This window comes from Macrosteles quadrilineatus, unplaced genomic scaffold (genome assembly GCF_028750875.1).
Source record: "Macrosteles quadrilineatus isolate MER2022 unplaced genomic scaffold, UCM_ALF_1.0 Scaffold_8__2_contigs__length_117827958, whole genome shotgun sequence".
Lineage (NCBI taxonomy): Eukaryota > Metazoa > Arthropoda > Insecta > Hemiptera > Cicadellidae > Macrosteles > Macrosteles quadrilineatus.
The window spans coordinates 116,818,407-116,832,324 of NW_026542601.1; the positions used below are offsets into that span (position 1 = coordinate 116,818,407).

General features: G+C 41.2%; 1 protein-coding gene across 1 annotated transcript in view; it reads right to left on the bottom strand.

Annotated features, from left to right (window-relative positions):
* Positions 1-1,535: 1,535 nt before the first annotated feature.
* Positions 1,536-13,918, bottom strand: part of LOC129000854 (homeobox protein aristaless-like) — a 119,867-nt gene continuing 107,484 nt past the window's right edge. The window contains exons 4-5 of the mRNA XM_054427903.1: positions 2,787-3,071; positions 1,536-2,043 (exon numbers count right to left, since the gene is read on the bottom strand). Of these exons, the coding sequence (XP_054283878.1) occupies positions 1,798-2,043; positions 2,787-3,071 (531 nt within the window). The 3' untranslated portion in view covers positions 1,536-1,797. The remainder of the gene's footprint in view (positions 2,044-2,786; positions 3,072-13,918) is intronic.

Below are 13,918 nucleotides of genomic sequence, written 5' to 3' on the forward strand. Positions count from 1 at the left end.
AACCAGAACATTTTGTATCATATTGTTTGCAAATCTAAAACACTAAGTAAACTGTTACAATCACAGAATAATGTTGCATCCCTATGAACCTGCATATTTTTAGACGTTTTCCGTATATTCTTATTATAAACTATAATAAATTGGAATTTATTTTCGTTGCTAATTTATTCTGCAACTTCACAATAATTGAAAAATGATCAACTCGATACTGTAGTTCAAACTATTTATTTATTACGTTAATTTAAAACTAAATTATTGAAAACATTTTCCCCGTTAATCCTTACATTAAAAATTGTTTCTGCCGTTTTAACGCACCTTGATAACCAGTGGCTTGACAAGCACTCATGTTGGTCACGGTAGCGCCAAAATCGCTTGACCGACCAAGCCAAATTCAGCCTTATCATTAACACGCAGCTGGTACTCTGAAATCGTTCAATGAACGTATAATTTGGCGTATTTTATGCCTCGTAATCGTGGTTATGTCTTCATTACGATGGTACGAGAGAAGATCGGCAAAACGACGTTTCAATCTGCGTTTTTATGACGGAAAAACGTCATCATTATAGTTTTTATGACACGGAGACAACTTTACGGTGCGTTCATTAACTTTTATTTACCAGTGTATAATTATCGTGTGCAGGAATCTTATTATTTCTAAGTGATTACTTAGCATAAACGCCCATAAAAAAGCTTTCAAACGGTAGATATACGGGGTTACATGGAGACGGGCTTTCTAATGCGATGTGAGTAACGGTGACCGAATCTTTGAATCATCGGATTTGGCTTGTTCGTGTTTAAAAACTATACAAACTTAGAATATTAAAAACAGAATGGTTCCCGCACGTTATAACATTTAAGTTCAATTACAAATGCAACTTCACAAGAATTGTAAACGTAATCTTTGACATTCAATTGTTATATAATTACTTTTTAGATTTTTAAACACCTTTTCACTAGCTTCTTGAAATCACGAACCCTAGTATCGTATAGCCACAAAAATATGCATTCGCCAACACCTATACTACTTACAGTGACGCTTACCGGGACGGATATCAAATAGATTAACACTTAACAATAAATAGCTTTACAAACTTAGTTTTATACAAGTCCATCTAACTTTTTGGTGGTTCTGGGCTTCGATACGCCCAGCATACCGCTTATGTACAGTGTGTCTGCGAGTGTAACTGAATAATAAATATCATATTAAGGATGATAATTTATATAAGGATTTTTTAAATTTGTATCTAAACTTACACCAACAAAAACTCATCATGCCTTGGACTTCAAAACAAACACTATCCTGCATTTGTTACTACAAAGTAAGTTTAAAGGGTGTATAAGCCCAGAAGTTGAAGTTCTGGACCAACCGAAACTCTAGACATAGTTCAATAGTAAGCAGTAAAATAGTTTAAGAATTTTAACAAAAACTTTCATTTTTAAATTAACAATTTGTTTAAGAGACTTGAAAGTTCCTATGTAAAGAATACGAAAGTTATATACACTCCTGATTTTTAAAGCAAGAATTGTTGGTTGTTTGCTAGATTTTGTATAACAGTTAAATCACTCTTCGTAATGATTTTAGAACTTTTGGGGGTTGAGGATTTGATAAGGGAGTATGTTAAATCTATGAGTTGATGTTTAAATTTTAACCGAACTAGCCTTGGTAAGTTTACTCTCGATCTGCACCATCCAGTTTTTTCGTGATATGTAATTTTTAAAGTTTCTATTGCGGTTTCTGGATTGTGATATTTTCATCAGACACATTGCACAAGCACCAGTGGTCGCCGACTACACGGATTAACTAACTTCTCCGTTCTTCCTCAGCATCTCCAGCCGCAGCTCGTGTTCCCTCGCCTTGAGCCGGAGGGCGGCGATGCTGGATGACCTCCTGTCTATGTCCGGAGGGGAGGATGGTGCCGGAGGGGTCGTGGCCAGGGTGGGGGGCAGAGCCACCGCTGGAGGTAGCTCCTCAGGCTCCGGAGGGCTGGCGGAGGGTAGCGGCAGCTTGGGTCTCTGGGCTGCCGAGATGTTGGCCAACAGACTCTGCAATCAGGGAAACTGTTTTTTTATTCCTTGTTATCTAATGTATATTTCTAATGTATATTTGTAGTGGTCTCTCCGACACTACGACGACATGGCTCCGACAACATGTGTCCAAGTAGCGTCTTGTAGTGGTCTCTCCGACACTACGACGGCATAGCTCCGACAACATGTGCCTAAAGTAGCGTCTTGTAGTGGTCTCTCCGACACTACGACGGCATAGCACCGACAGCATGTGTCCAAGTAGCGTCTTGTAGTGGTCTCTCCGACACTACGACGGCATAGTGTATATTTACGTAGTCTTCGTGGTAAGACGACGTATCCGGTAAATCAGTACAATGAAATTCATAGTCTGTAGGTACTATGAAAAAAAAACTGTTGTTTGCGAAGCAAATATATGTGGTAACATCCTTTGAATCTGATTATTAAAACGTAAATTTACTTGTAGGGGTATAATTAAATGGATGGCAATCCGGCCTGATACAAACATGATAAGGGGATTTTCTTCTTGTTTTAGAGGGATGTATTTAACCCACAAATTGGTTTTTTGAGTCTTAAAACTAATTAAAAGATGTTTACCACTATTATACGTTTCATCCAATGGAAACCCCATGTACATTTGGTATGTTTCTTGTGTGGAGGTACAAAACGGAGTCTTCTAACAAGAGGGATTCTCAAGATCTAACACATGTTCCTTAAGCTGCCATTTGACAACCACACTTCTCTGAAACAGAGCCAGTACCAACCTGGAACGACGTGGCCGGGGAGTACGCCGCTAGGTGCCCAAGGAAGGGCGGAGGCCGGGGGAACTGCGGATGATGTCCTAGGAACACCGGCCCAGGCGGCAACGTCGGGTACCGGAAGGCATCGAAGGGTTTCCTCAGGCCGAACCCCAGGTGGGTGAAGGGGTTGGGCAGCGAGGGTGCGATGGCTGGCGCCGGGGCGGACCCTAGGTAGGGGTTGTAGGGATGACCTTGTGGTCCGACCTTCTCTTGCTTCCTCCACTTCGCTCTCCTGTTCTGGAACCATACCTGGAACAAGAAAGTTTTGTTAGGTACAAATAGGGAAGACTCCTTTTTCAGACAAAACTCTTTCCAATAATAGTTAACGAATAATTAAATTAGTAGAATTGTTTCGTCGACATTGCACCCTGCAACATTTAATCTAATAATCAAATAACTCATCTGGTAATAGGATTATATGTACAAAAACCCGGCGGAGTTCAAAGCACTGAAAAGTGTAGATTGTATGTAAGTGCTCGTTAAGAAATCTGTATGTTAAACTCAGCCAGCACTCAATGGTGCACTGATGCTCGATTCTGTACTCCAACAATTAACTTAGTTCAACAATAGCAGAGACAAAGATAAACTCAATTGTGAGCCATTCAGAATTTAAAATCTTTTACATTCTGTTTAATTTATCTTTCATGGTTTTTTCTTTGATGCAATATATCACAGCTACAGACTTGTGAAGAAAGGTTACCTAAGTGTCGTTAAATGGTAATTCTTTTTTCGATTGTAATTTGTATCAATAGGTACCATATTTGATACGAGGTAATTGTCTACAACACTCAACCACTTTAAAATGTGTCAACACTAAACATTGCAATCACGAAGGGTACAATCTACAATATTTATTTGACCTACATAATTCACAGTTGAAACCCAATCAATATCTCTGTTAACGGTCCCCGTCACTGTGTCGTGTTAATGTTATTGTACAACACGGTGTTATTGTTATTGTTCTCGGACCCCACCCGGCGCGGTAACAGGTACATTTGCAGCCTTGTGTTTTTCTATTAAGAGTCCAGTCATTAATACGACTCAGCGGGAACCCTGGGTCGAGATGATTGAGCCGACCTACCAGTCACGATACCAGCGGCCTTGTAGTGATCTCTCCGACACTACGACGGCATAGCACCGACAACATGTCTAGAGTAGCGTCTTGTAGTGGTCTCTCCGACACTACGACGGCATAGCTCCGACAGCATGTGTCCAAGTAGCGTCTTGTAGTGGTCTCTCCGACACTACGACGGCATGGCTCCGACAGCATGTGTCTAGAGTAGCGTCTTGTAGTGGTCTCTCCGACACTACGACGGCATAGCACCGACAGCATGTGTCCAAGTAGCGTCTTGTAGTGGTCTCTCCGACACTACGACGGCATGGCTCCGACAGCATGTGTCTAGAGTAGCGTCTTGTAGTGGTCTCTCCGACACTACGACGGCATGGCTCCGACAGCATGTGTCCAAGTAGCGTCTTGTAGTGGTCTCTCCGACACTACGACGGCCTAGCACCGACAGCATGTGTCCAAGTAGCGTCTTGTAGTGGTCTCTCCGACACTACGACGGCATAGCTCCGACAACATGTGTCTAGAGTAGCGTCTTGTAGTGGTCTCTCCGACACTACGACGGCATAGCACCGACAGCATGTGTCCAAGTAGCGTCTTGTAGTGGTCTCTCCGACACTACGACGGCATGGCTCCGACAACATGTGTCTAGAGTAGCGTCTTGTAGTGGTCTCTCCGACACTACGACGGCATAGCTCCGACAACATGTGTCTAGAGTAGCGTCTTGTAGTGGTCTCTCCGACACTACGACGGCATGGCTCCGACAGCATGTGTCTAGAGTAGCGTCTTGTAGTGGTCTCTCCGACACTACGACGGCATAGCACCGACAGCATGTGTCCAAGTAGCGTCTTGTAGTGGTCTCTCCGACACTACGACGGCATGGCTCCGACAGCATGTGTCTAGAGTAGCGTCTTGTAGTGGTCTCTCCGACACTACGACGGCATGGCTCCGACAGCATGTGTCCAAGTAGCGTCTTGTAGTGGTCTCTCCGACACTACGACGGCCTAGCACCGACAGCATGTGTCCAAGTAGCGTCTTGTAGTGGTCTCTCCGACACTACGACGGCATAGCTCCGACAACATGTGTCTAGAGTAGCGTCTTGTAGTGGTCTCTCCGACACTACGACGGCATAGCACCGACAGCATGTGTCCAAGTAGCGTCTTGTAGTGGTCTCTCCGACACTACGACGGCATGGCTCCGACAACATGTGTCTAGAGTAGCGTCTTGTAGTGGTCTCTCCGACACTACGACGGCATAGCTCCGACAACATGTGCCTAAAGTAGCGTCTTGTAGTGGTCTCTCCGACACTACGACGACATGGCTCCGACAACATGTGTCCAAGTAGCGTCTTGTAGTGGTCTCTCCGACACTACGACGGCATAGCTCCGACAACATGTGCCTAAAGTAGCGTCTTGTAGTGGTCTCTCCGACACTACGACGGCATAGCACCGACAGCATGTGTCCAAGTAGCGTCTTGTAGTGGTCTCTCCGACACTACGACGGCATAGCTCCAACAACATGTGCCTAAAGTAGCGTCTTGTAGTGGTCTCTCCGACACTACGACGACATGGCTCCGACAACATGTGTCTAGAGTAGCGTCTTGTAGTGGTCTCTCCGACACTACGACGACATGGCTCCGACAGCATGTGTCTAGAGTAGCGTCTTGTAGTGGTCTCTCCGACACTACGACGGCATAGCACCGACAGCATGTGTCCAAGTAGCGTCTTGTAGTGGTCTCTCCGACACTGCGACGGCATAGCTCCGACAACATGTGTCTAAAGTAGCGTCTTGTAGTGGTCTCTCCGACACTACGACGGCATAGCTCCGATAACATGTCTAGAGTAGCGTCTTGTAGTGGACAAATTAGAAATCCACATTTTGACACAGCATTGGCATGGCTCCGACAACATGTGTCCAAGTAGTGCCGTTCGGTGGACGAATGATAAATCCACATTTTAACTATGCATTGGCATAGCTCCGACAACATGGGTCTAGGTAGCACCGTTCGGTGGACAAATTAGAAATCCACACTTTAACTATGCATTGGCATAGCTCCGACAACATGGGTCTAGGTAGCACCGTTCGGTGGACAAATTAGAAATCCACACTTTGACTATGCATTGGCATAGCTCCGACAACATGTGTCCAAGTAGTGCCGTTCGGTGGACAAATGATAAATCCACACTTTAACTATGCATTGGCATAAGTCCCACAACATGTGTCCAAGTAGCGCCATTCGGTGGACAAATGATAAATCCACGCTTTGACACAACATTGGCATAGCTCCGACAACATGGGTCTAGGTAGCACCGTTCGGTGGACAAATTAGAAATCCACACTTTAACTATGCATTGGCATAGCTCCGACAACATGGGTCTAGGTAGCACCGTTCGGTGGACAAATTAGAAATCCACACTTTAACTATGCATTGGCATAGCTCCGACAACATGGGTCTAGGTTGCACCGTTCGGTGGACAAATTAGAAATCCACACTTTGACTATGCATTGGCATAGCTCCGACAACATGTGTCCAAGTAGTACCGTTCGGTGGACAAATTAGAAATCCACACTTTAACTATGCATTGGCATAGCTCCGACAACATGGGTCTAGGTAGCACCGTTCGGTGGACAAATTAGAAATCCACACTTTGACTATGCATTGGCAAAGCTCCGACAACATGGGTCTAGGTAGCGCCGTTCGGTGGACAAATTAGAAATCCACACTTTAACTATGCATTGGCATAGCTCCGACAACATGGGTCTAGGTAGCGCCGTTCGGTGGACAAATTAGAAATCCACACTTTGACTATGCATTGGCATAGCTCCGACAACATGTGTCCAAGTAGTACCGTTCGGTGGACAAATGATAAATCCACACTTTAACTATGCATTGGCATAAGTCCCACAACATGTGTCCAAGTAGCGCCATTCGGTGGACAAATGATAAATCCACGCTTTGACACAACATTGGCATAGCTCCGACAATATATTGTGTCTACTAGTATGTAGCGGGTAGTGCTGTTCACAGTTCAGCGTTCAATGTTCACCGTTCTGTTTACCGTTCACTGTTTACCGTTCACTGTTCACCGTTCACCGTTCACGGTTCATAGTTCTGTTTACCGTTCACTGTTCACCGTCACTGTTCACCGTTCACCGTTCAATGTTCACCGTTCACCGTCACTGTTCACCGTTCACCGTTCAATGTTCACCGTTCTGTTTACCGTTCACTGTTCACCGTCACTGTTCACCGTTCACCGTTCACGGTTCACCGTTCTGTTCACCGTTCACTGTTCACCGTTCACCGTTCACCGTTCAATGTTCACTGTTCACCGTCACTGTTCACCGTTCACCGTTCAATGTTCACCGTTCTGTTTACCGTTCACTGTTCACCGTCACTGTTCACCGTTCACGGTTCACCGTTCATTGTTCACTGTTCACCGTAGTAAATCGTGTGGGTGTTTCACTCACATTTAAACTTTTATTGCCAATGAAAATTGCACATAAATTGCATCCGTTTATGTATTGTAGCTCGCTGCAAGGAACGGTCGTACATCAAGTTTACTGCTTCGTGGGTAGTTGTTTATTGAATATGTTATCAAACATGCTTAAAACGGGTGAAATGACAACTGCGCCCAGAACTAACATTGAGTGTCCTTGACGATTAAATATTGCACTTAAGCTATGAAACATACGTAAGTTTCCCTCTGTAATGGGCTGCAACTTATTTTTATCTTCAACTACAAGTACTTTTATGTATTACGAAAAGTGCACTCTAACGTCGGTACAAGTTTTATAGGAAATGAATACGCACAACTAGTCAGGTATTCATCGTTTGCAGACCATGCGATTCTCCAGGAAAGCTGACAGAGACAGAGCAGAATTCGTCGACTACATAGTCGATAGCACTTCACACTCACATAGGTAACATCTTACAAACTTGAACTCAAGCACCAAGGATGATGGCACTAAAAGGATATCGGGCGTTTAGAATAACCACGATAACCCCTTATTCAACAAATTTCGAACATGCTAAATTGTCCATAACATAAGAAACAATATTTTTTAACCAAGCATTACTTTAAGGTATATCGGTAACTATTTAGTGAGATTATATAAAAAAATATAGGTATTCACCTGTTAAAACCCCACCTGTTAAAAGTCTTTAATCTTCATTGAACTAACCTCAAATACTGTTAATAATTCATCACAACACAATGAATAATATACAAACAGTAACCTATAAATTGTAAACCTTTTATAAACACCCATCTCAAATTTAACCTCCTTGAAATCGACGCACGCTTTTACAATGACAATAACAATATTGTAAAACACCCGCCATAAAGTCCACCCTGCCAGATGGCGGGAGATCATAAAGGCAATTGGGAATCATCTGTTGCCAATAAATCAGCTGTTTCGCCGCCGGTCAGCTGACGGGTAATGACACACTGACACCTAGCCTTACCGGGGTGCTAACAACACAAACAAATTAACCGGATCATAAGCTTTACCTGCCAAATGACAGAGGCCGACCGGAAGTCGGCCATTTTGTCGGGAACACCCGCAGAGCGGAGTATTTTCAGTAATTGGCTTTAATAAGGGAAATTGTGGCCGGGCTGTCATTGTCGAGCCGATACGACGAACTGATGTCTCTGGGAGTCAGACTGGGATCTTTGAGGTACCGCGGATCAGACTGCTTTCGGTGTTGGGAGGAGAGTGGAAAAGATACCGACTTGTACGACTAACTTTACCAGGAACAAGGGTTGGATTAGAGAGTGGCAGTAAATAGTATTTATGACTGATTATAAGTACCTGACCTAGTTCTATTGTCTGGACGATTTTTTCTCTTAAGTCTCAACTTTCTAAAACAGACCATGGGAAAGGAACAAGCCATAGGCTACGTAAGGAGACGAAACGAAAGAAAGGATTCATGGAGTAAGGGATATTCCTTATGGTCCCTCAAATATTTATTCTACAAACAAATCAAAGATTGAGTTTTTTTACGCTTTAATGGTTTGAATTTATTGCTAGCCGGTAGCATGTCTCTGGAGTACAGAGAATAAGTTTGACATTACTTTTACTCGATTATCTCTAAAGAATCACACAGATATGGTTCTGTACCAGTCCTACGATACAAATGAAACCAAGTCGCTTTATTCATTCAAAGTCATATTTTGCTACTGTAGTTGTATGCAAGCACAATGAATTAACTTGGCCGTTTAATTCTTTCATTTGCCCCGCCGCAAAAGTAGTTATTTGGTAAAAGTGGACCTGTGCCCATTGTTCAACAGACTGGTCAAGTGAGTGCCCGCATATTACAAGGTTGATGAAGATAGGGAGACGCGACGTAAGGTCGGAGAGGCCGAAGTAGACCGTGGCAGGTGACCGAGTACCATGACCAGTCCACCCTGGGCCCAGCGGAGTCCCGCATACACCTGTAGCATTGACATTGCAGTATTATAAGATATTGTTGGTGGAGAGGAAACAGATGTTGGTTATGAGTATGGTTGATGATGGTTATTGCTCGAGTTTGAGGTTTTGAAACGTGCAAGGGAAGTGGAAGAAGTCTAGTGTTGATCGGGATTATAAATTTAAAATGTTTATAATTTTGTGCCCTTTTGCACAAGAAGTTAAATCTGCTATAATAAACGACGTCGGAATTCCATGTATATAAATCATAGTTAAATATTAAGTAGATAATTCTCATTGTGATCATCGTTTAAGAATTCTTAGCGATTTTGTGATATTACTTTTCTTCATTAATTTTATGTGTATCATATAAAGTCTGAATCTCAAACAAACCATATTCCATTTTCAGAGCTGTTTAGCCTCCGGATTACTGTTATCGACTTTGAAATGAAGTGATCACGTGACCCCTCGAGGCCTGTTGATGGTTCAGAACCCAAGAACCCAAACTAGTTGCCAAAACAGCAACAAAGGATTACTATATGAAGGTATCGTAAACCATCTTAAGTAAACCATATTCCGGTTAGATTTTTTCCGGTAAATTTAGAAAGGGTTGGCGAATCCTCAAACTTATTCAAACAATCTACTTACTCATTCAACATTTCAACCCGAGAAACAACATTTAGTCCACCGTGTCTAACCTAATTAACTTGTTTATCTCATTTGGTGAAATCTACTTCTCGGAACACGGGTCCAACTTAAATGACATTTCCGTCCGTGTCATGTCACAGGCATCACGAATTACCGAACACGCACAAACTCTCGCACACAACAGCGCTCCAACTCACACACACGTACAAACTCGCGCACACAAAAGTGCTCCTACACACACTGACTCACGCACACGCACGCACACTTTATAAATTCGATTATCGTCTAATTACGCCAGTCGGACCGCGCACGAAGTAATTCCCGGCACAATTACCCCGTAATGGCGGCCTTTGTTGTTTTGCTTAATTCAATTACTGTTGTACACATTCGGCCTTCCCCCCTCCATCCTAGCCCAATTAACCTCCGCTATTACTGTAACATTTTTATTACTACTTCTTTTGAAAATGCCTCCCACGAAATGAAGTCTGGGTAATGGCTGGCCCGCCGCCGCTCCGTTTAGATTCTTTCCTCAAATCGGACCTGATAAAATGTTTCGGCAAGATATTCTGCTTAGGACATACACATCCCATTTATGTAAAACACGTATCTGTGTAAGCCTTGTAGAGACGCTTCTCCCTAGCCCGTATTTACCTGCTGCTCTGTTTTACCAGCAACATACTTCAATACTTTATAAAAACGTTTCGGATAGCTCCTTGTTAATTGGATGTTTTCCAATCACATGAAAAAACTTACTGAAAACTACCGAACATCAGTTGAAAATAAAGTTTAAATTGTGTAAATGTTAAGTGACATGATGGTCGTAGTCCTCGTTGGAAGACGTTGCGTTTGTTTACGTTTAAGTTTTAAACTAATACAGTTTACTTGTATAGTATAAAGTTACGCTTTTCTCTATTGTTGGTAGTTGAAACCACATTTCCATACCAGATAGTAGTCAGTAGTCAGTTTAAAATGTATCTCGGTTTGCTGAAGATTTAAAATGTATCTCGGTTTGCTGAAGATTTAAAATGTATCTCGGTTTGCTGAAGATTTAAAATGTATCTCGGTTTGCTGAAGATTTAAAATGTATCTCGGTTTGCTGAAGATTTAAAATGTATCTCGGTTTGCTGAAGATTTAAAATGTATCTCGGTTTGCTGAAGATTTAAAATGTATCTCGGTTTGCTGAAGATTTAAAATGTATCTCGGTTTGCTGAAGATTTAAAATGTATCTCGGTTTGCTGAAGATGTAAAATGTATCTCGGTTTGCTGAAGATTTAAAATGTATCTCGGTTGCTGAAGATTTAAAATGTATCTCGGTTTGCTGAAGATGTAAAATGTATCTCGGTTTGCTGAAGATTTAAAATGTATCTCGGTTTGCTGAAGATTTGTGAAGGAGACGCTGTACAAAGGTTGGTTGATGTTTCGAACTCATCCAGATTTTTACGTTATCCAAAAATAATGACACAACGTATCCATGTAAATAAGTTACACACTGTAACCAAGTGTGCGACATAATTTGCAATAAATCCCCGACTAGAAATATCTCAATCATTCGTGAGCTTGAGGAATGAGGCGGTAAAGTTGTTTGATCAGGCGGGACCCCCGCAGCTTGGGGTGGCCTCTCCAACTCTACATCACATTATCACTGATTTGTTCCCGACCGCGTCGCCGATTTAATCGATGTACTAACAAGATCTGTTCACACGATTCAGCGGGTATAATGAGTTTTCATTGGAGTGTTTATTGACGATCGCGCGGTGGTATACGGCGCTTGTGGTTCACGAACCACGGTCTGGCTAGTGCCGCCTGTAGATGGGTGTAGCACTTTGGAAAACAATGTGGTAAAGTATTTTCGCCACCTAAACTACCCTTGCATTCCCACCTATCCTAACCTAACATATTTCAACACAACCTAACCTCACATAACACAACCTAACCTAGCATAACCCAAACACACCTAACATAACCTTCTAAGCTATCGTATAACCACGGTCTGGCTAGTGCCACAGTGGCACAGATGGGTGTAGCACGTTGGGGAAGGCTGTAGTGAAGTATTTTCGCCACCTTAACTACCTTTGCCTACCCACCTATCCTAACCTAACATATTTCAACACAACCTAACCTAGCATAACCAAAACACTCCTAACATAACCTATGCTAACGTAACATAGCATCGGGCATAGCATCAGTTGAAGAGTAGTTTTCCCTGAAGATAGAAAGCTGGTACGCATCAGAAACGTTGGCCTTTATTCGCTATTTCACTATTTCAACGACACGGTTATCACCCGACCTGGATTTAACAATCTTCCGCAACCTTGGAAGTCTATAATATAGATTAATGTAAGACCAACCTTACAAAAGACAAACAAACCTAACCTAATTCAATTCTAGCCTTCGTAAACCTAACAAAATGATGTATAGCTGAAACTGTTTTGGAAATGATATTACTCGACCAAGTCAATACAACATATAAAATTCATGACAAGAACAAGGGAATTTTACATGTAGGCACGTAGATAATCTAGCAAAAACTAACATAGCTAACATCAGGGCTGGGAAACTCAAATCAACGATAAGGTTGATGGCATAGCATCTTCGAAATATGAAGTAAGATTTCATGATCTACTGTAGATAAAGTAATAAGGGGTATATTACAATATTTTCGTTTAGTTCAGCACTAGACCCCAAGAAGTTTAGATAAAGATAAATTTGGGATTTATGGATATTTTACATTCCTTTAGTTCAGTACTTTACACCAAGATGTTTAGATAAAGATCAATTTCGGATTTATGGATTTATTTGACCATCTTCAAAACAACCTTATGACTATACTGTAGTAAAATCACTACGTCATAGAAAAGGCCTAGTAGTATTACCTAAAATATAGCTATTAATGTCTTCAATGTATTTATTTATTGTCATACGGTTTATTGGTGTCGAATTAAAATGTTTTCATAATAATGTTTTAAGTAGCCATTTTTCTCAACGGTTACATAGTATCACGAAAAGCATATTTTTATACATTAATCCTTAAGATTGCAATCAATGCTTCCTGCAACAAACTACCTCGCATTTTATATGTTAATTAAATTAGCGACCAAATTAATACCGATGGGTAAATTATGTAAAGTTGATACCGGAAGTATGTGATGACTGCGAAACATACTCCGCGATAAGTATTTGTTCAACCAAACCCACGATAAATAACATTCTAGTTAGAGTATACAGAAAAGTTTAAAGACATTCTGTATGTTATTGAAGATTCGTGATTTATTAAATGACAAATTTAAATCAGTGTCATATCGCTAAAAGGATGACAGTTTATTAAACTCGTATGTCAATACAGAACATACAAATTCTTCAACATACAACTGCGCTATTTTCAAGAAAGTATGCTTAAAAGTTATGGAAAAGTAGATGATAGTTTATGTAAGTACTAAAATTGTTTTTCTTTACTAAATCATGTGATCCAATATAAAATGTGGTTTAAAACTAATATTTTCCCCTAATTCTGATAGAAAACCAAATTTATTAATAACCTAATAAAATAAATCGAGTCTCATAGGTGTATGTAGTATGGTATTTGCAATCTAATTAAAAAACGATAACGTATTTTAAAAAGTTAATGGGTGTTAACAGCTAAATATTCTGTGTAAAACATAAACCCCTTTTATTAACAGCACATATCTCCGTACTACTTTATTTTATGTATTTTATGAAATCAGCAGACATAGGCAAGTGCTGCCTGTGCGTCAGCTGGGTCACTATTAAAGCTTTAATGAAACCAAATAAACCCAATGGAATTTCATTATGATTCATTGCACTTATTTCATGGATTTTATAGGCAAATCCAAATGATTTTTCGTAATAAGATGTTCCATTATATTTCTGTTCCTTTATAACAATTGATATGAAAGATGTTTAACTTTCTTAAAAGAAAGCGTTTTTGACAAGGTTAAAATGATGGATTTAATCATC